A 19,236-nucleotide genomic window follows, 5' to 3' on the forward strand; every position below is an offset into this window, starting at 1 on the left:
TTTTTTAAGGTATGTACATTAGGCAATAACTTAAGAGTACAATATATTAATGTGAAAAATAATTGTATTTTTTATGTGAAACTATGAAATATATGACTGTGCACCAGGGCCACATATAAAGAGAAGTACATTTCCACCAAAACACGTTGAAATTAATCTCAGACATTTATAAACATCAATTAAATTTTTGAGCTCCAAAACTAGAACATTTGTAAGAATATAAAAATAAACAGTTTGTAACAGTTATATTAACGTTTAGGGCTGGATGGTACCACAATTTAAGCCTTTCACATCAGTCGATATAATAGATTAGTTATTTGTTTTAAACATGTGAAGTTCTGCCAAACTGGAGGTGACATTTCCTGTTTTATCCAGTTTTCATTCCACACTGTTGTTTTTATTTTTAGGCGGTTATGAGGCACAGTGGAGAAACATTAAACTGCTGCTGCGCCAGTTACTCAACAGGTTGTTACTAGGTAACCAAAGAATGAGTGAGTTGCTAGGTAACCAAGGAACGAGTGAGTTGATCCACCAACCTTGCTTGAGAGTTGAGATACTCGACAATAAGCACGAAGCTTATTGTCGAGTATTGTATTTGTTGATTGAAAATGGTACTTTTTTTCTTTTTTTACATATTTTATACATTATATATTGTGTTTATAGTAGGAAACACCATAAAATTGTGATAATAAAAATTGTGTTTGAGACATTTGAACTTTTGCTAAATATATAAATAAATATGCTTATCCTGTGAGTAATTAAGTTTTTGCTGATTATTTTTGTACATTATTCCTGAACATGAAGGACTCTCTCTTGGACAGTTCCACATTCATAAGGTTTGTTAAAAAAAAAGTAATGACGTAACTTGGAAAAGCAACTTTTAAAAAACAAGATTTTACATTAACTAAACAGCAGTGGTCTTAAAGGATGTGACACTTTTCTTAAAAGTTCTAAAATATTACATCATCTTTTCCATCCATCCATTTTCTTCCGCTTATCCGGGGTCGGGCGGCGGGGGCAGCAGCTTCAGAAGGGAGGCCCAGCTTTCGGTAATGACCCAAAGCTTATGACCATAGATGAGGGTGGGAAAGTAGATCGACCGGTAAATCGAGAGCTTCGCTTTTTGACCTGTTCTTCAAATGCAAATGTTTTATTTTTGAGAATTACTTCAGGGTAGGAAAACGACACCACAATTTCAGGAGCAGTTTCCATTCAGAAGGTTTGATACGATGGCATATTATGGACACATGAGATAGAAAAAAAATGAGTAAATTTTTACAAAAATTTTTTTGAAATGTAAAGATTAATATCAGAATTTTACTAGAAAAAAACGTGAAAATTTTTTACTTGGAAATTTTAGGAATTTCAAAATGTCTCAAAAACTTAAAAAAATAAATTCTAGTAACTTTCTGATTGATTTGAAATTTTATAGAAAAAAACAGACATTTCTGAGTTTCAAAACTTAAAGTTACTACCAAAAAATTTTGAGATTAACCTCAGAAATTTTCAAAATTATTTTTAACATTTTCAACTTTTGAAACCCAGAAAATTTCCAAAAATCAAGCATTTTTTGACATTTGAAACGCAATAATTTCCATGTTTTTTTTTTTATTTGTCCAATTATTCTAAACACTTCTGAGATTAATTTAAAATTTTCTGAATGTTTAAAAAAAATTATATTTTTGAGCTCAGAAATGTTCTTGTTCTTTCTAAAAGTATTGGCCAAATTTTTTTTATATTTACTCTAATCTGTTCCATATACAATAAGCTGTTGTAGTTTTGTGATTTAGACAAATGTACTAATTCTTATTGGTTAGTTTATTAAATACTACAACTGAAAAATAATGACTGTAAAAAGGATCTTTGTTGGAAAGAAAATAGTTTCACACAAAAAGATGCAGCTAAAATAAACTAAACATTGCCCTCTTGAGGCTGATTTTAGATTGTGTCAATTCACTTAGTATGTAAGGTGCAGAATGCTACTTTTTTCACATATTTTCTTCAGGTTTTTGTCTGGGCTCCTGCTTGCAGTTCCCTCTACAAAAGTACTGCTATGTTGACCAGTCAGTGACCTGGTCTGAAGCTCAACAGTTCTGCAGGGAGCATTACACCGACCTGGCCACGTTTGAGAGCATGGACGACATAAACAGGCTGCAACCTAATATTTCCTATTCCTGGGCCTGGATCAGACTCTGGGATGACCCGAATGCCTGGAAATCTGAAATGGGCAACGAGTCCAACTCCTGGAGATGGTCTGCGACTGGAGAAACCAGTAAAAAAACAGTCTTTCTCTCTTGCTCTTGATGAAAGCGCGTGCTTTTTTCCTCTGCTGCCTCCCTGCGCATGCCAGCCCTACTTGCTCTGTTTTTGTCATGTCTTTTTCTGTATTTTTTCAGCTTTTCTTTGCACATCATCCAAATCTAGAAGTTATGGATCTGGTCAACCGATCTCTCAATGCAATTGATCAAATTTCCGACGAGAAGTCTGGGCATTGGAGAGCCCTCTTGTCCTGTGGGGACACACCCGGCGGGATTCACCCTGGATTTATTCAAGATAACAGGATTTCTGCTGTTTGGAGCTTGTGGATTCCTGGGTTATCGACAAATTTGTGACGGACTTGGCCAAACTAGCAAACACTCAGACTATTGGTGTGAACAGAGACGAGGACTCTAAAACTCACTAACGAGTTGGAATCGGTCTTGGAACGACCAAACTAATTTGGATGATTGGAAACTGAGATGTATCGGAGAGACTTTAGGGAAGATGGAAATTTATAACTTCCCGACCTAAGACATTCTGTTTATGAATTGGCTTTCCCCGTGTGGCCTTGGAAGGGCTGCATATCTCTAATCTCCTTGAAGATATGTAAACACAACGCTCTTCCCTCCTCACCCCTCCTGTATCCATGGAGTTGCGAAGCTGAACGCTCCTGAGGACATCATGCCTTATAACATCTTTTTCGGACTCTGCCAGGGTCTAAGTAACGTTCCTACGTGGCCCATTGATGTCACCACCTTCACTCGTGTCTTTGTTTTGCCCTTTGTTTTGTATGAATGTTGCCACCTGCCCTAATGTGTCCTTTCCTCTTTTTTGTTAGAAATGGTGGAGTACTCACTATTTAACCCAGAAAAGGTTTATTTTAGTTTATTAGTAATATCAGAAATTGTGGAGTACGCACTATTTAGATCAATATTATACAGCCTAGAAATGGAATCAGAATTAGAATAACTACGAACTTGGAATCCAGAAATACTTAACAGGAACGTCACTGCTTAGTTTATATTACTTTTAACCCAGAAAAGGAATTAGATCAGTCACTCTTTAGCTTATTTTATCAGAAACTGTAGAGTACTCACTAGAAATGGTATTAGATACTTAGCAACCCTGAACAGGAGCACTTAGTTTACATACTTTAGATGTAAACTAAGTGCTCATTAGTTTGCATACTTTAAAACAACATTAGATTAGATTTCTTTCCTCTTTTTTCTTTCCTTTGGTTTGTTATTTTGTTTGCATTTCCTTTTAACTCATGTAAAGCACTTTGAATTGCCTTGTTGCTGAAAATGTGCTATATAAATAAAATTACCTTACCTTGCCTTAAAACTGGTTACCAGTTGTGGGGCTCTGGTGAGCCAAACTTTATAGAAGGAAAGGAGACGTGTGTGACACTTGAAATGAAATAATCTGCCAGTGTAACAAATACTTTTTCATCAATATTTAGAAATTATTAACTTAAAACAAACTCATGTTTCTTGCTGAAAAGTTACTGGTGAGTTAGTTTTGTTTTATTTCAAGTTTGCACAAGAAAAGACCAAAATACTTAGCAAGATTTTGTGTGTGTTGAGTCACAATCAACAGCAACTACACTGTTACCTAGCAACCCAAGGTGAGCTCCAGCAGGTTTGGTCAGCTGGTTTTACCGCTATATGCGTTGTACAATGGCTGCTGGAAAAGACAAGTGTTTTGTTGTTGACTTACCGTATTTTCCGCACTATAAGGCACACCTTCAATGAATGGCCTACTTTAAAACGTTTTTCAAATATAAGGCACACCGCATTATGAAGCGCATAGAATATACGCAACAGTAGAGGCTGGAGTTACGTTATGCATCCACTAGATGGAGCTGCACTAAACGGAATGTCAGCAAAACAGTCCGACTCCGGTCGGCGAGGAGAGCCTTCTGCGACTGGGCCGGACGATGGTCACCCTTCTCCATTCACGCACAGCATGTTCGTGAAGAACGTGGTGCTACATGACCTGCAGATGACCTGATTCTAGACGGTCGGTAGGTAGATAGGTCAGTCAAACTTTATTAATAGATTACAAACCAGCGTTCTGACAACTATCCCAGCATGCACTGCGCGTTTCTTCTTCTACAGACGAAAATGAAATCGGCGGCTGCTTACTGTAGTTGCTAGACCTGTTGTGGCTCAATATTGGTCCATATATACTCCAGATCAAAATCTTAAGAGCAGTTAAAAACTGCAAGAATTTGCATTTTGCACTATTGGATGTTAAGAAGGTTCTAAGTAGAGCTTCACAATGTTAAAAGAAGAAATCAGCGTAAGAGACAAAAACTTTTGAGCGGGGAATTAATTGGAAACTGCATTTACACTCAAACATGAATTTTTTCAGCTGATCAAAAGTTTAAGACCATAGCTCAAAAAACCCCAAAAATCCCCCAAAACAGAAATCAAATGTCAAAAAAAGGACTCCGTAATGAGTAGCTCCACCATTCTTGTTGATGACTTCAAACAATCGTTTAGGCTTGATGCCAGTGTTTCCAGGAGGCTAGAGGGAACGTTGCTCCAAGTGTTGAAGATGGCTTCACAAAGGGCCTCCACTGTCTGGAACTGATGTCCATTTTTGTAAACTTCCCTTGCCATCCATCCCCAAATATTCTCAATTGGTTTTAGATCCGGGGAACATGCAGGATGGTCCAAAAGAGTGATGTTATTGTCTTGGAAGAACTCCTTTGTCAGGCGGGCATTGTGAACTGCAGCATTGTCCTGTTGAAAAACCCAATCATTACCACACAGACGAGGGCCCTCAGTCATGAGGGATGCCCGCTGCAACATCTCCACATAGCCAGCTGCTGTTTGACGCCCCTGCACAACCTGAAGCTCCATTGTTCCATTGAAGGAAAACGCACCCCAAATCATGATGGCGCCCCCACCACTGTGCCGTATAGAAAACATCTCAGGTGGGATCTCCTTGTCATGCCAGTAATGTTGGAAGCCATCAGGACCATCAAGGTTAAATTTTTTCTCATCAGAGGAGACAACTTTCTTCCACCTTTCAATGTCCCATGTTTGGTGCACCCTTGCAAAGTCCAAACGGGCCATTTTGTGGCGTTGAAGAAGACGTGGCCTTTGAAGGCGTTTTTTGTTTCTGAAGCCCTTCTCTCGCAGATGCTGTCTGATGGTTATTGGGCTGCAGTCAGCACCAGTAATGGCCTTAATTTGGGTAGAGGATCGTCCCGTGTCTTGACGGACAGCCAATCGGATCCTGCTGCTCAGAGCTGGTGAAATTTATTTGGGTCTACCACTTGACTTTTTTGTTCCATAACCCTCGGGATCATTAAAAAAATACAAAATGACTGTCTTACTGCGTCCAACCTCAGCAGCGATGGCACGTTGTGAGAGGCCTTGCTTATGCAGCTCAACAATCCTACCACGTTCAAAGTCAGTGAGCTTTTTTGCTTTTGCCATCAGGAGGTCTTGACAGTGTAAAGACTTGACAGAAAATAACATGGAATCCAGATTTTTGCACAGCTTTTGGCTTTTAAAGACTATGGTCTTAAACTTTTGATCAGCTGAAAAAAATCATGTTTGAGTGTAAATGCAGTTTTCAGAAAATTCCCTGCTCAAAAGTTTTTCTCTCTTGCACTGATTTTTTCCTTTAACATTGTGAGGCTCTACTTAGAACCTTCTTAAAATCCAATAGTGCAAAATGCAAATTCTTGCTATTTTTTGACTGGTCTTAAGATTTTGATCAGGAGTGCATGAGGCCCCCCCTGCCTTATACACACCGATTATGAGGTGCACTGTCGGCTTTTGAGGAAATTGAAGGTTTTTAGGTGTGCCTCATAGTGCGGAAAATACGGTACTACTCAAAAACCTCTTGCTGCATTCTTTCTGGTTGTGCAGCAGGCTTTACTTCTGCTTTTCAAAGACGTACAGTTGTATAATTGCGTGGACAGCAGCTGTTTATTTGAATTTAAAGTGACAGAGCCCTAAAACAACTCATTCAGAATCATGTTTTGAATGGCCCATTGACTACTTCTAAGCTGTACAAGGGAGCATAATGGGTTGCCTTTAATGTACACCTTAACAAGCTCAACCTTTGATTTTATGCAGAACAAAATGTGAAACAATATGTATACAACTCAACTGTGAGCGCATGGAGTGCAGCTCGAACGTATTGCAGAATTCATCACACCGACTTGGCAATGATCGAGAGCGAGGCAGAAAGCTCAGCAATCACAGCAGTGATTCAAAATGACGTCCAAGTTTGGATCGGTCTGTACCGGGTGCCGTGGCGTTGGTTCGACAAAAGCCCAGCTTCTTTCCTCAACGAGGGTTCCATCACCATAAACACCTACCTCGGTAATCAGCACCGCTTTGTTCAGGATCCTGCTCACCGGTGGGCCGACGACAAATGTAGGAGCCAAAGACCTTTTATCTGCCAACAAGGTAACGACTAAATTAGAAATTCAGGAGCATGTAATCAAAATATCTCATTTTATGACATAAATTACTTTTCTGTTTAGTGTTAAAGATGGCTGCCACTGTCAGAATGACTGCTGCCACGGATTCTCATCTGACTGATCCAGCCGTCAACGCCCAGCTTCTGCAGCAGGTACCGACAACAGATTCTGACTCTGCTTTTGTCTCTTACTTTAAATGAGTGACAACTGTTGTTTTATTCTTCCCCAGCTTGGTGTGCTGCTGACAACTCAGGGATGGACAGATTTCAAGATGCAATGGAAAATTCTGCCAAACAAAAAGGACAAAAATTAATGTACAGATCTTCACTACAACACAGCTGCTTAATGTTGTTTTCTGCAAATTCATGGTTGGATATCTGAGTCCAAAACAAAACAATTTTATCATGTTATCAAAAATCTGAACATAAACATTGGTTTTACAGACAGAAAAAGATTAAATATGTAGAACAATATTTTTCACCAGATGTAATAAATCATAAAATGTATTCAGTCTGAATATTTCAGCCCAGGTTTGACGTTTTGAGTTAGAGGTAGGTTTTTAAAAAGATAATTATTAATCATTTCATCAAGAAAATGAATCACTTTGATAACCCTAACTGAGCTAAAACAGGAAAAGTTTATTAAAATCATGTACTTTTTCCAGTATATTTAAACATCTAGTTTCAAATGTACATAGTACATCCCCCCTACTGGATTGTTTGCATGTGGAGCGCAGTAAAAGCAAATGAGGCAGATTAGCAGTGCTTGCCAAGCAGTGGTGTCATCCAGGACTTGTTAATGTGGAATATTGTCTCTGGTGCTTCACTATTGAACCTTTAGCAAGTCCTGGGAGTCACAACACCACCATAGAGCAGCAGTCTTCAGTCAGAGGTCTGCTTGGATTTGTTGCAAGATTGACTGCTGCTGGAGATCCCTCCCATCCACAGCATCACCATCCATAATGACTCTGAACATATTCTGATATTAAAATTACTGAATTTTATTTTGGGATGAATAAAATACTTCTGAATTCTGAGGGTTTTTTGTCACAATTATTAGCTTACATTAGAATTTAAAGACAAATATCTATAATATAAATCTGGTAACTTAATCTAAACTTCTGTTAGCTTCTTGTTGAAATTGTAAATTAGATTTTTTTTTTACTTATTCCATTTTACAGTGAGTTTTGAAAATAACTTAAAAGCCAAATTATATCTGCAAGCTAATATATGACAAAATAATTTAGTTGGTAAGCGTCATTCATTCAAAACCTTTTCTCTGTGGCAAATTTAAAAATCATTTCTACTTCCGCATTGATTTTGCTGTCAAACTTAATTCAACAATCAAGATGTCAATGATGCTGCATATTTCGGTGTTGATCTGATACAAAGTAAATACTGGGGCGGTATCACCGATTCCAACATTGATACCGATAGTTTTTAAGATTCATGTGTTTTCAAACTTCATAATATTAATCTGAGTTACAGCAACATTTAATTTGTCTTTGGGATCAAAAAAGTATTTTTGATTTTGAACTTCTGACCTCAAGGTGTTTTTGTGCCGTTACCTAGCAACCACAGCAAAGCCCACCGCCGTTTCCTAGCAACCTACCTAAGTTCTAGAGCGATTGGTCAGCTGACCAGACTAAAATCTCATTATATAAGAATGATTTTGTGCACAAACATGTAATGAACATGACCTTAATGCCCACAGACCATCCTAATCTGTTCAAGGTAGAACAGTAGGTTACCTTTATTATTTTTATGTGTTTGACATAATTAGAAACCACATTTTCAGGAGAGATTTCTTTCATTGTAAGATATGTCAGCGTTGAGAAAACAAGGGAAAGATTTTCACCAAAGTCAAACTTTGCATATGAAAATATCGTAACCCTCATTTGTACATTCCTCTGAGGTTTAATCTCCCCGAATCGCTGCTCTTTCCGCTGTTTTTGCATTTGATCCAAAACTACTGAAGTTTTTCTGAAACAAGCTTTCTAGAACTGAGAAGTAAAGTCTGACTGAACTTTGGTCAATAAAATCCAGACATAAACCAAATGTTTTAGCATCTGCAGCACTAATGTCACTGGTGTCAACTAGAAATGGGTTGTTATCCAGTAACAAACTATAGCAAAATTGTCCTGTAAGGTAATTTTGCTTAAACAAATAATAAAAACACAAATAGATATGATTTTCCTTTTCCATAAACTGTGCACTAATCCTCCACTCTATTAGTCCTGTGTATATTTATATGTATTTGCAAGTCTAAGTAATAAAATGTTAGTTGATCCACACTGAGTTGAGCAAAGAAAAAAAAAACATCCAATATAACTGCTTGTTTTTTCAGGTTATGTCAAATCAAGTTAATTTAAGTTAATCTTTAAAGCACATTTCAGCAACAGTGCAGCTCAATCAATCAATCAAATTTTATTTGTATCGCACATTTCAACAGCAAGGCATTTCAAAGTGCTTTCCATCATTTAAAACAAAAACACAGAGTCATGTAACAATGAATAAACAATTTAAAAAACAATAAAACCCTTTTCTAACCCTTAGGACTTTAGTTGAAAGGTCTTAAACTGGGACTCTAACCCTTATTTAGTCATAAGCAACTCTGAACAGGTGGGTTTTAAGCCGAGATTTAAAGGCACTCAGCGATTCAGCTGTTTTACAGTTTTCTGGATGTTTGTTCCAAATTTGTGGTGCATAGAATCTGAGTGCTGCTTCTCCTTGTTTGGTTCTGGTTTAGTTCAAACAGCTTTACAGGATAAAAACATCACATAGTCACCAATTACTGAACAAACAATAAACATTACATCTGGTCAGATGCCGTCATCAACGTCATCAATTCATATCAAAGATGGTGATAAATGTTTCACTTACTACTAGTCAAAGTTAACTCTAAATAACTCAGTGATTCAACTCTTCTGCAGTTTTCTAGGAGGTTTGTGGTGCAAACTTGTGAAGACACTAATAAATGTTACTAAAGTTAAATACATGGATGAGTTTCTCTAGATCTTGCTGCAACATTAATGATTTCATCCTGGAAACGTTCTTCAGGTGATAGAAGTCTGATTTTATAACTGTCTTTATGTGTCTCTGGCGGTTCAGATTTTTCTATCTGTAAATATTGAAGCTTTGTGCAATGACCTGTCCATATTGAGGAGGGAAAGGGGAACACTTGGTGTCCATAACTTACTAAGTAAAACTTTGCATATGTAAATTTCATTGTCCAGTGTGGATTACTTCAGCCTCATCTTCCTTTTTCTCCACAAAACCCGAGACCTCAGGTCTACAACACCAAGCAGCTGCACTCCGACTAGTAAGTATAATTCATGATATGTTGCAGACTATCAGCTAAGCCGTATTTTAGATGGTTACAATAAGTTTTGATTCATACATTTTGGAGAAATAATTTAGGCTTAGCTTGATTTTATGGACATTTTTCCATCGAGTTGTGACTTTTATAAAACATTTATGTTTTTGATCTTTTAATGTTTTGCTACTTTTTTCTTCTCTGAGTTACTGAAGCTTTGAAATTCTTGTTTCCACTTTCTGCAGAAAAACCAACAATGAACCAACAAATGACTGCATTTCTCCTGCTCTTTGGTAAGAACCCCAACCTGAAAGGCTTCAAACAATAAACAGAGATTTGCTTCCAAGGTTTAAAGTTTTCATCAGAAATTATTTACAAGTTATTATAAAGTGACTTTTTGCGAGAAACTAGTTCTTGTTTTATATCAGGTCTCAGCTCTTTTTGCCCTACACCAAACATGTCAAACTCGAGGCCCATGGGCCAAATCTGGCCCGCCGTAGCTTTTTATGTGGCCGCCTTAGTAAAGGCGCTTTCGCACTGCACGGAACGGTACGGTACGGTTCGGAACGGTTCCAGCCCTGTTGTGTTCGCATTACACTGAGGGCGCCATCGAAGCGGTGCCGGACGTCATTATTTTTGAAACTAAACAATGGTTTCGATGTAGCGGCCGGCTGTACTCGTTCATCAGCGAGTAAGGGGAGGAAAAAAAATGCCTCATCATTAGACCAGGTGATTGCACTATATTGAGACGAATCCATTAAAACTAATAATAAACATATTGAAAAGAGCACTCTTTACAAAATAAAATACAGTTTAGTGAGAGCCAGCTGTCAACGGAAAATCAACGTCTGACTCCATAACAACCAGCGGCCAATCAGCTGCTGGTTCTAAGCAGAACCGCTTGGCCGGCACGATTGGAACCACAGCTCTTGTAGTTCCATGGGCCCGGGTGGAACCGGTCACAAGTTGTAATGCGAACACGGTCGGAACCGTTCCGTTCCGTTCCGTGCAGTGCGAAAGCGCCTTAAGAGTGCTTAAATATTATGTTATCAGTCAAATTAATGCAGTTTTTATCTGTTTTCTGCCAAATTATATCAGTCAGTCGATCCAGTTTGATGCAAATTATCATGAAAATTCATACAAAAATCAACAAATCCTTGCACTTTTTTTGCGCTAGTACATAATTGGGAGATTATTGCAGATTTTTCTTAAAAATTGTCAAAAACTTTCTTAATTGTACTAAACAGCTGCCTCAGCCATAATTGATGTGAGATTGTAGTCCATGATCTATACAGCAATTTAAAAAAATCACATTTATCGTCATTGATAAGTGTAAATATTGTAAATATTTGCAAATTAGCACCACAAACACTTTGATTTTTATTGCAAAACTCACAAAAAGAATCACAAAATCCTGGAGGGACAGAAAAGATGTAAAGTAATATCACTTAATTTTAAGAATTAATTTATATTTTAACAGTTTGTGAGCAGGTTTTATCAATACATACTGGCCCTTTAAGAGGATTCATGATCCTGATTTGGCCCAAAACGAAAATGAGTTTGATATCCTGATCTAAACAGTCTAAAGTTGTACAATGTAATTTTTCAGTGATGGTTTAAAGGGTCGTTTAGAGAAAAGTAGTAAAAAAATTATCAAGACACGCAACAATCTAAACAATTGATCAATAGATCAAATATTCAACTTTTGTTGCTGTTGATGCTACCGTGTGTAGGGTTCCACCCAGGGTTGTGGAATCATTCGCCTGTGATCGTTTCTCCCAGCGTATTGAGCCTGTTGCATCAATTTTGAGGATTTACTTGAACAAGCTCTGACATCTTGCTGAAAAGTTACTAGACTGTCTTATTTAAAGTGTACCAAGTTTTTCGCATTAGAAACCAAAAATATTTGGTTAGATTTTGTGTTTTTGCAGTGTTTGTCCCACCATGTTGGGCATGAATAAGTCCTTATAGAACGACAGCCATCATGTAAATCCTATTTTGTAAATATTCAGGACTTTGCCTCGGTTCCTGCTCCCAGTTCCCACCACGCTGGTACTTCTACGTCAACCAGCCGCTGACCTGGACTAAAGCTCAGCAGTACTGCAGGGAGCATTACACCGACCTGGCCACGTTTGAAAACATGGACGACATAAACGCGCTACAAGCTCCTTTCTCCTATTCCTCGGCCTGGATTGGACTCTGGGATGACCCGAATGCCTGGAAATCTGTACTAGGCAACGGGACCAATTCCTGGAGATGGTCTGCAACCGGAGAAACCAGTAAAACTGGTTACAAGTCGTGGTCTACCAAAAATCCAGATTACTTCAAGGCAACTGAGACGTGTGTAGCTTTGTTCTACAATGGATTATTCTCAGATGTAGATTGTGCATCGTTATACACATTTCTTTGTTACAATGGTAAGAAAAACCATAAGTTTATAGATTTTACCTGCAGTTCATAATAAATATTACCAATTAGAAAGAAACTAATGCCTTCAAAAAGTAAAATTTTTTAATCTGCATCCCTCACTTCTTTATTTTTCCTCATATTCTCACCATCCTGTATTTGTTCAGTTGTTTTAATTCTGCTTTATAGTGAAGCTTTAGTCCAATTTTCATCTATTTTCAAAGTAATAGTTCTTGTTTGAAGATTTTTAAATCTGACGTATAAAATTAGAAAAAGATGCTCCTAAACATGAAGAACAAACATGTATTGAGTCAATAATACAGAAAATAAATTTAAAATTGATTGTTAATTTTTCCAATCATCTTCTCACAAAGACGATAAATAATTTATGTTTGATTGGATCTAATAAAAACACAAAAACATCAAATGTTGATAGCCAACAAATGTTTTTAGATTTTTAACACCAATAGATTGATTACCAAAAAGCAGATAATCAACTAAACAACAAAAACACCAAATCTTACTAAATATTTTTGGTTTAGTTTCTAATGCAAATATTTTAGTTCACTTGAAATAAGACAAATCCAACAAGTAACTTCTCAGATAGAGTTGCTTGATTTAAGTCTATCATTCTAGGACATTTTTTTATAATAGTAATGGTTCCACTGGCAGATTATTTCACTTATTACATAAGAAAAATGTTTGTTACAAGTGAAATAATCTGCCAATGAAACGAGTAGTTTTTAATAAATACTAAGGATTATTGGCAAGCTGATATATACTATAGGAAAGCTTCTATTTAGAAGATATATGAGCTTCTAAATTAGTATTGTTTTATTTCAAGTGAACTAAGATATTTGTACTAGAAACTAGACCAAAAATACTTGGTAAAATTTTGCGTTTTTGCAGTGTACTACATAGTTCCTGCATGCTAAACAGACCCGTTTCTTTTGCTTGGTTTAATAAATAGTTTTGTTATTAAGCGTTGGTCCACTGTCCATTGTAATCTAAGATTTCAATGCTTTTAGATGAAATTGCAGATTTAGTTTGTGCCTGGCCCCCTTAACATAAAACATCGAGACACGGCCCTGGAGAAATCCATTGTTTAACTGACTCTTATTCTTTTGCAGTTACAGAGCAAAATGTGAAGCAGTATATTTACATCTCAACTAAGAAAACCTGGAGTTCTGCTCAAACGTACTGCAGGGAAAACTACCTTGACTTGGCAACGATTGAGAACCAGCAGGAAAACGCTGAAGCTAAAAGGTTGATACCGACCTCAGACATGAGTTGGATCGGTCTGTACCGAGTGCCGTGGACTTGGTCCGATGGGAGCCCCAGCTCGTTCAGACACTGGACCTCTACCGGGCCAACAAACAGCGACGGTACTCTGCACTGCGCCACTGAGAATAATTTACATGAGTGGAGTGATGCAAACTGTGATGCTCCCCATGTTTTCATCTGCCATCAAGGTGATCAGAAACGGAGCAGCGTAAAAAATTAACAGCAACATTTTGGTTTACTTAGCCTTTATTTAGCCATATAATGTCTTTGAAATTAAATATTTACTTTGTTCCAATAAATATTGATTTAGAAAATAAATATTATGTTTGGAACAAAACATTTAATTTGCAAACTAAATATTTTATTTGAAAGCTAAATCAATAGTTTGCAAACTAAATATTTCAATTTACTTTGGAAATCAGTTTGGAAAACACAGCAATATTTAATTTAGAATCAAACATTCAGTTTTAAAATTGGATTATAAATATTTAGTTTGAAAACTAATTACTGTACTTTCCTTAATTAAATTATATATTTAATTTGAAAGCTAAATGTATAGTTTGTAAACCAAATATTTAGTTTTATAAACTAAATATATTGTTTGTAAACTACATATTTAGCTTGTAAATTAAATATTTAACTTGGAATTTTGACATTTATAAATGTGTGAATAACATGGTGAAAATATGACTTTGAAAAATGAACATCCACATTTTTTTCTCTCTAACGGACTAAATAAACCGAAATATTGCTGTTAGTTTTTTAGTGTGCAACTTTAAAATCAGCATGTTTGGCTGCTCCTTTGTGACACTGAGTTTTGTTTCTGCTCAGTGACAAAGAAGGTCAGCCTTGTGAAGATGACGACTGTGACCGATGCTGACCTGACCGATCCGGACATCAGCGCCCGGCTCCTCCAGCAGGTACTCCAGACTCTCCGACCTCCTTTTGGTTCATCACATCAAACAGGAATTTCACACATTTTGCCCTTCCACAGCTTGGCGCCTTACTGACAAGTCAGGGATGGACTGATTTCAAAATACAGTGGAAGATTACACCCAAGAAAGAAGGACAAAAATGAAAGCGCAGGACATCAGTGTGATTAATGTTCTCTGCATATTTATACTCTGTACAGAACTCGAACCACTGTTGGTGATAATACAGTAAATCTGTCTCTATAGAACAAAAAATAACTATCCTCTGTAATTAACAATCATTTTAATGTCAGCGTAATGCTTTTAAAGTTTTCATCTGATTAATTTACTAATCACTTGATGATGATTTTAAACTTGAAGCCAGAAGGATATCTATATGCAAAAGTCACACTTCACATGTTTTTACGCTTCAAGCCCAATGTTTGAAAATTCTCCTTTGGGGATCAATAAACTGTTTTTGAATTGAATTGGAAGACACCCAGCTATTTTTAGACAATAATAATGTTTTTTGGTGTCTGGAAAATGAGTTTCAAAAACCTCCCGAATTCTGAGTCACAATCAACGGCCACTGCGCCGTTACCATAGCAACGCCAGCCGGGTCCAGACCGTTACCTAGCAACCCATGCTGAGCTCCAGCATGTTTGGGCAGCTGGTTTTACTGCTGACTTACCTTCCAGAATCCACTCGCTGCCTTTTTGTTGTTTATGCAGGAGGCTCTACTTCTGCTATTCAAAGATGTATAGTTCTGTGATTGTACATCTGTTTGCAGCCATTTCTACGTGTGAGTAAATGCTGAGTTGGGGGCGTGGCCAACAGCACCTGATTTGAATTTAAAGAGACAAAACTATTAGGGACATTGTTGATGGCAGAAAAAAAACTTAACAAAACTTAACTCAGAAATTTCCAAGTTTTTTTTTGCAAAATTTTGCCTTTTCAAGCTTGGAAACTTACAAGTTTTTTCTAGAAAAATGCTCATATTTTTCTTAAAAATGTTGAAATGTGCTCCTTTTTTTCTATCTACAAAGACCCTAATATGCTGCCAAACTGAATGAGCTTCATAAACGTCTTTTCAAATTTCCCTTTAAGTTACTCATCTGCAATCTGCTATTTATTCGTGTACGAATCGTCTCTTATGTTTTAAATTTCCTTCAGTTATTATTAATTATTCTAGGATGCATTAGAAAAAAAATCTTCTGATATTGTTGATAATGTTTCCCACAATGTCATGATTCTTTTATAAATATTAGTCTCATTTTTACTTCGATAGGTGTGATTTATTAGTTTTCTTTTTATCACCCATGTTGTATTTTAATTGGGTTTTGATATATGTGGTTTTATTATTTTTAGTTGTTAGTGTTCTGGTACTGTTCTTAGTCAGAACTCTCTTGAAAAGAGATTGTTAATCTCAATGTGACATAAATAAAGGTTACAAACAAACAAACCATGTTGTCTGATGTTATTAAAAGTGCGGTAACACTTTATGAGAAATATAACATTTCGTCTTCTGTGTTAACTCAGAGGTAGAGCCGTAAGGCAGCATTTGATCGTAAGACAGAACTTTTTATTTCAGGTTTTATTCAGTGATTAAGACACAAATGCATTTTTTTCTGACAAGCCAATTAGCATTTACAGTTGGATTGAATCAGATAAAAGACCCCGAACACTGCAGTGAAAATCTCAGACTAAATACTTTTACCAACATATACATTTAAAAATACCTATTTGAAATTTCTTCTTCTCACCTTTAGGTAACTTTTGTTGTGCTCACAAAGAAGTTGTGAACACAACAAAAGTTATTTTCATTGCTTTTATTTACAACATAAAGACATTTCAAATAGCTGTCAATAATATTATGATATAATGTTTGTGGAAAGTAAATATTAGATTATGAACAAAATCACCTTAAGTTCAACCGGGATGAGGTTTGCATGTGAAACTGACTTTCTAGAGTCTGCAGTTTGAATTTGTTTCTCTTTATTAACATAAATAAATATAAGCTCATAATGCAGCAGCATCAGTTCATCCAGAGTTTCCATTTGTTGTTCTGGTATTTATGCAATTCATTCTAACTGGTGTTTTAAAAAATATCAATTTAAACTTCCAACATTGTAACATATAATTCTGAATTATGAACAAAACCAACGTTTATTTTCACGTTTTGATTATGTTGAAAATGTTTCTTCATTCCTTTTGGTTAGTTATTAACTTTCTGTGATAATCTACAAGTCCTGCAAACATTTCAAACTTTACATATGAAAATTGTGTCGCAGCCAGAGAATGAAGTTCACAGTAAGTCCTGTGAATTCAGATATAAACCAGAAGCTGCCTGGTGAGTATATTATGTTTTATTTTAAATACTTCTCAAAGATTATCATCAAACAGCATCTTTACCTCATTATCCTAAAGTAAATATTTTAAAACTTTTCTCATTCAATTTGACTGTAACAAAAACGAAGATGAAGAAGAAAAGATGATTTTATCATGCAATTGAAATCTGAATTATATAGAAAAACCATCATAGAAATAGATTAATAGAAGCTTTCACGCTCCTCTAAAAAAAACACTTTTCTCTGGTTGTTTTGATCGGATTATTTGCTTTTATTTTATTTAAAATCACGATAATCTTTAGCTTCTTCCAGTCAAGGTAGAATAAACTTACAGAAATGTTTAAGTTTATTCACAGAGGATGTAAAATGACTTGTTTGTTCTTGTTTGAAGAAAGTTCAACAATGGATCACAGTTTCACTCTGAGGACTCTTCTGTTCTTTGGTAAGAACTTAAACTGCATTTTAAGTAAGAGGCTATAAGTACTAATAGTGAGGTAAATTTCATAGCAAATTAAAAGCTTTTTTGCTCTAGTAGTTTTAATTTAATTAATTTATGTTTATTAAATTTACTTATTCGTTTTATGTCTAAACCTCTGAAGTGCTTCTAGAAGTTCTGAGTTTTTATGTTGTTTTTATCAGTCTCTAAAATCTGACTGGTTAATTTGTTAAGGCATGTACATGAGGCAATAACTTATGAGTACAGTATATTAATGTAAAAAATAATTGTATTTTTTATGTGAAACTATGAAATATATGACTGTGCACCAGGGCCATTTATAAAGAGAAGTACATTTCCACCAAAACACATTGAAATTAATCTCAGACATTTATAAACAACATCAAGGAAATTTCTGAGCTCCAAAAGTAGAAAATTTGTGAGAAAAACCCCAAAAAGACTAATTTAAAAAATAAACAGTTTACAACTGTTATATTAACATTAAGGGCTGGATGGTACCATATAATTATTGATTAGTTATTTGTTTTAAACATGTGAAGTTCTGCCAAACTGGAGGTGACATTCCCTGTTTTATCCAGTTTTCATTCCACACTGTTGTTTTTATTTTTAAGCAGTTATGAGGCACAGTGGAGAAACATTAAACTGCTGCTGCGCCAGTGCAACAGGTTGTTACTAGGTAACCAAAGAATGAGTGAGTTGCTAGGTAACCAAGGAACGACTGAGTTGCTAGGTAACCAAGGAACGAGTGAGTTCATCCACCAACCTTGCTTGAGAGTTTGAGTGGCTAAACTCTTTCCTCTGCCTACATTTCCCAGAATTCTGTACGGTTCTGAGTCGGCTTTCAGGGAGTATGTTATATATTGAGTATTTAATATTCTATCAGGCATATTACTAATTGATATTGTGTGTCTATTGCAATATATATTGTAATTGATTTGTTGCCAAGCCCTATTGGCTTTCAAATAAAGTGAGCTAGCCACTTAATTTTAATATATTGAAGAAATTCAATAAACTATCGTCTCCGTCAACATTTAGGGTTTATCCTCAATACCTGCTCACAAGTATGGGAGTTTCACTACATCAAAATGAGTAAGACCTGGGATGAAGCACGACAGTACTGCCGAGAGAAATACACCGACCTCGCCAAGATTGAGAGCAAAGAGGACATCAGCAGACTGAACGCTCCTTTTTCCTACAGCTGGGTGTGGTTTGGACTCCGGGACGACCCAAAATCCTGGAAAAACACAATGGGTTCTGACGCAAACTCCTGGAGATGGTCAACAACTGGAGAAACCGGACAAACTGCTTACCACACATGGAGTTTGGGTGAACCAAACTACAGCGGCGCTAACGAAACATGTGTAGTGATGACCAGTACAGGACAGTGGGCTGACAGGACATGCAGCCTGCAGAGAAACTTCATCTGCTTCACCAGTCAGTAAACGAATTAATCCCTTAAAGATGTCACTTTTATTTATTTATTTATTTTTTTACATATTTGTTGAAACTCTTACGATGTGATGGTATGTTCTGCAAATCGTGAAAAATTTGAGCTGCTCTGCCTCTTTCCAGTGCTCACTGTGCTAATCAGAAGACAGGTCTTAGTGGTGTCAATCACCCTTTATGTGGCGCTGCCCATCCCTACGTCCCTCTCCCTTGCTCTCTGCTATGCTGCAGCTAACAGAATGTGCTGTGTATGCTAAGGCTAGTTAGCATGGCCACCTATGAGGGGAGATAAATGGTTTTCCAGCAACAGTAAGTTGTTTCTTCATTATAAGCACATTTAGCAGCACATTCACAAGGGTG

At 36.4% G+C, this 19,236-nt stretch overlaps 2 protein-coding genes across 4 annotated transcripts; both read left to right on the forward strand.

The window, feature by feature from the left end:
• The first annotated feature begins 6,429 nt into the window (after positions 1-6,429).
• Positions 6,430-7,663, forward strand: LOC145547772 (uncharacterized). Of its 3 annotated transcripts, none has more exons than XM_081597719.1 (3): positions 6,430-6,695; positions 6,773-6,861; positions 6,939-7,663. In XM_081597719.1, the coding sequence occupies exons 1-3, from the start codon at positions 6,452-6,454 to the stop codon at positions 7,020-7,022; spliced, it is 417 nt and encodes a 138-aa protein (XP_081453845.1). In that variant the 5' UTR covers positions 6,430-6,451; the 3' UTR covers positions 7,023-7,663. The 3 variants fall into 3 exon arrangements, with proteins under 3 accessions (XP_081453845.1, XP_081453846.1, XP_081453847.1); XM_081597720.1 differs by having other exon boundaries at positions 6,430-6,662; XM_081597721.1 differs by having other exon boundaries at positions 6,430-6,608.
• A 1,776-nt stretch (positions 7,664-9,439) lies between these two features.
• Positions 9,440-15,113, forward strand: LOC108167001 (putative C-type lectin domain family 20 member A). The gene is made up of 6 exons (XM_081597678.1): positions 9,440-10,030; positions 10,270-10,317; positions 12,037-12,441; positions 13,561-13,902; positions 14,546-14,634; positions 14,709-15,113. The coding sequence occupies exons 2-6, from the start codon at positions 10,281-10,283 to the stop codon at positions 14,790-14,792; spliced, it is 957 nt and encodes a 318-aa protein (XP_081453804.1). The 5' UTR covers positions 9,440-10,030; positions 10,270-10,280; the 3' UTR covers positions 14,793-15,113.
• The last annotated feature ends 4,123 nt before the right edge of the window (positions 15,114-19,236 follow it).

Source organism: Poecilia reticulata, chromosome 16 (genome assembly GCF_904066995.2).
Source record: "Poecilia reticulata chromosome 16, P_reticulata-male-v2, whole genome shotgun sequence".
NCBI lineage: Eukaryota > Metazoa > Chordata > Actinopteri > Cyprinodontiformes > Poeciliidae > Poecilia > Poecilia reticulata.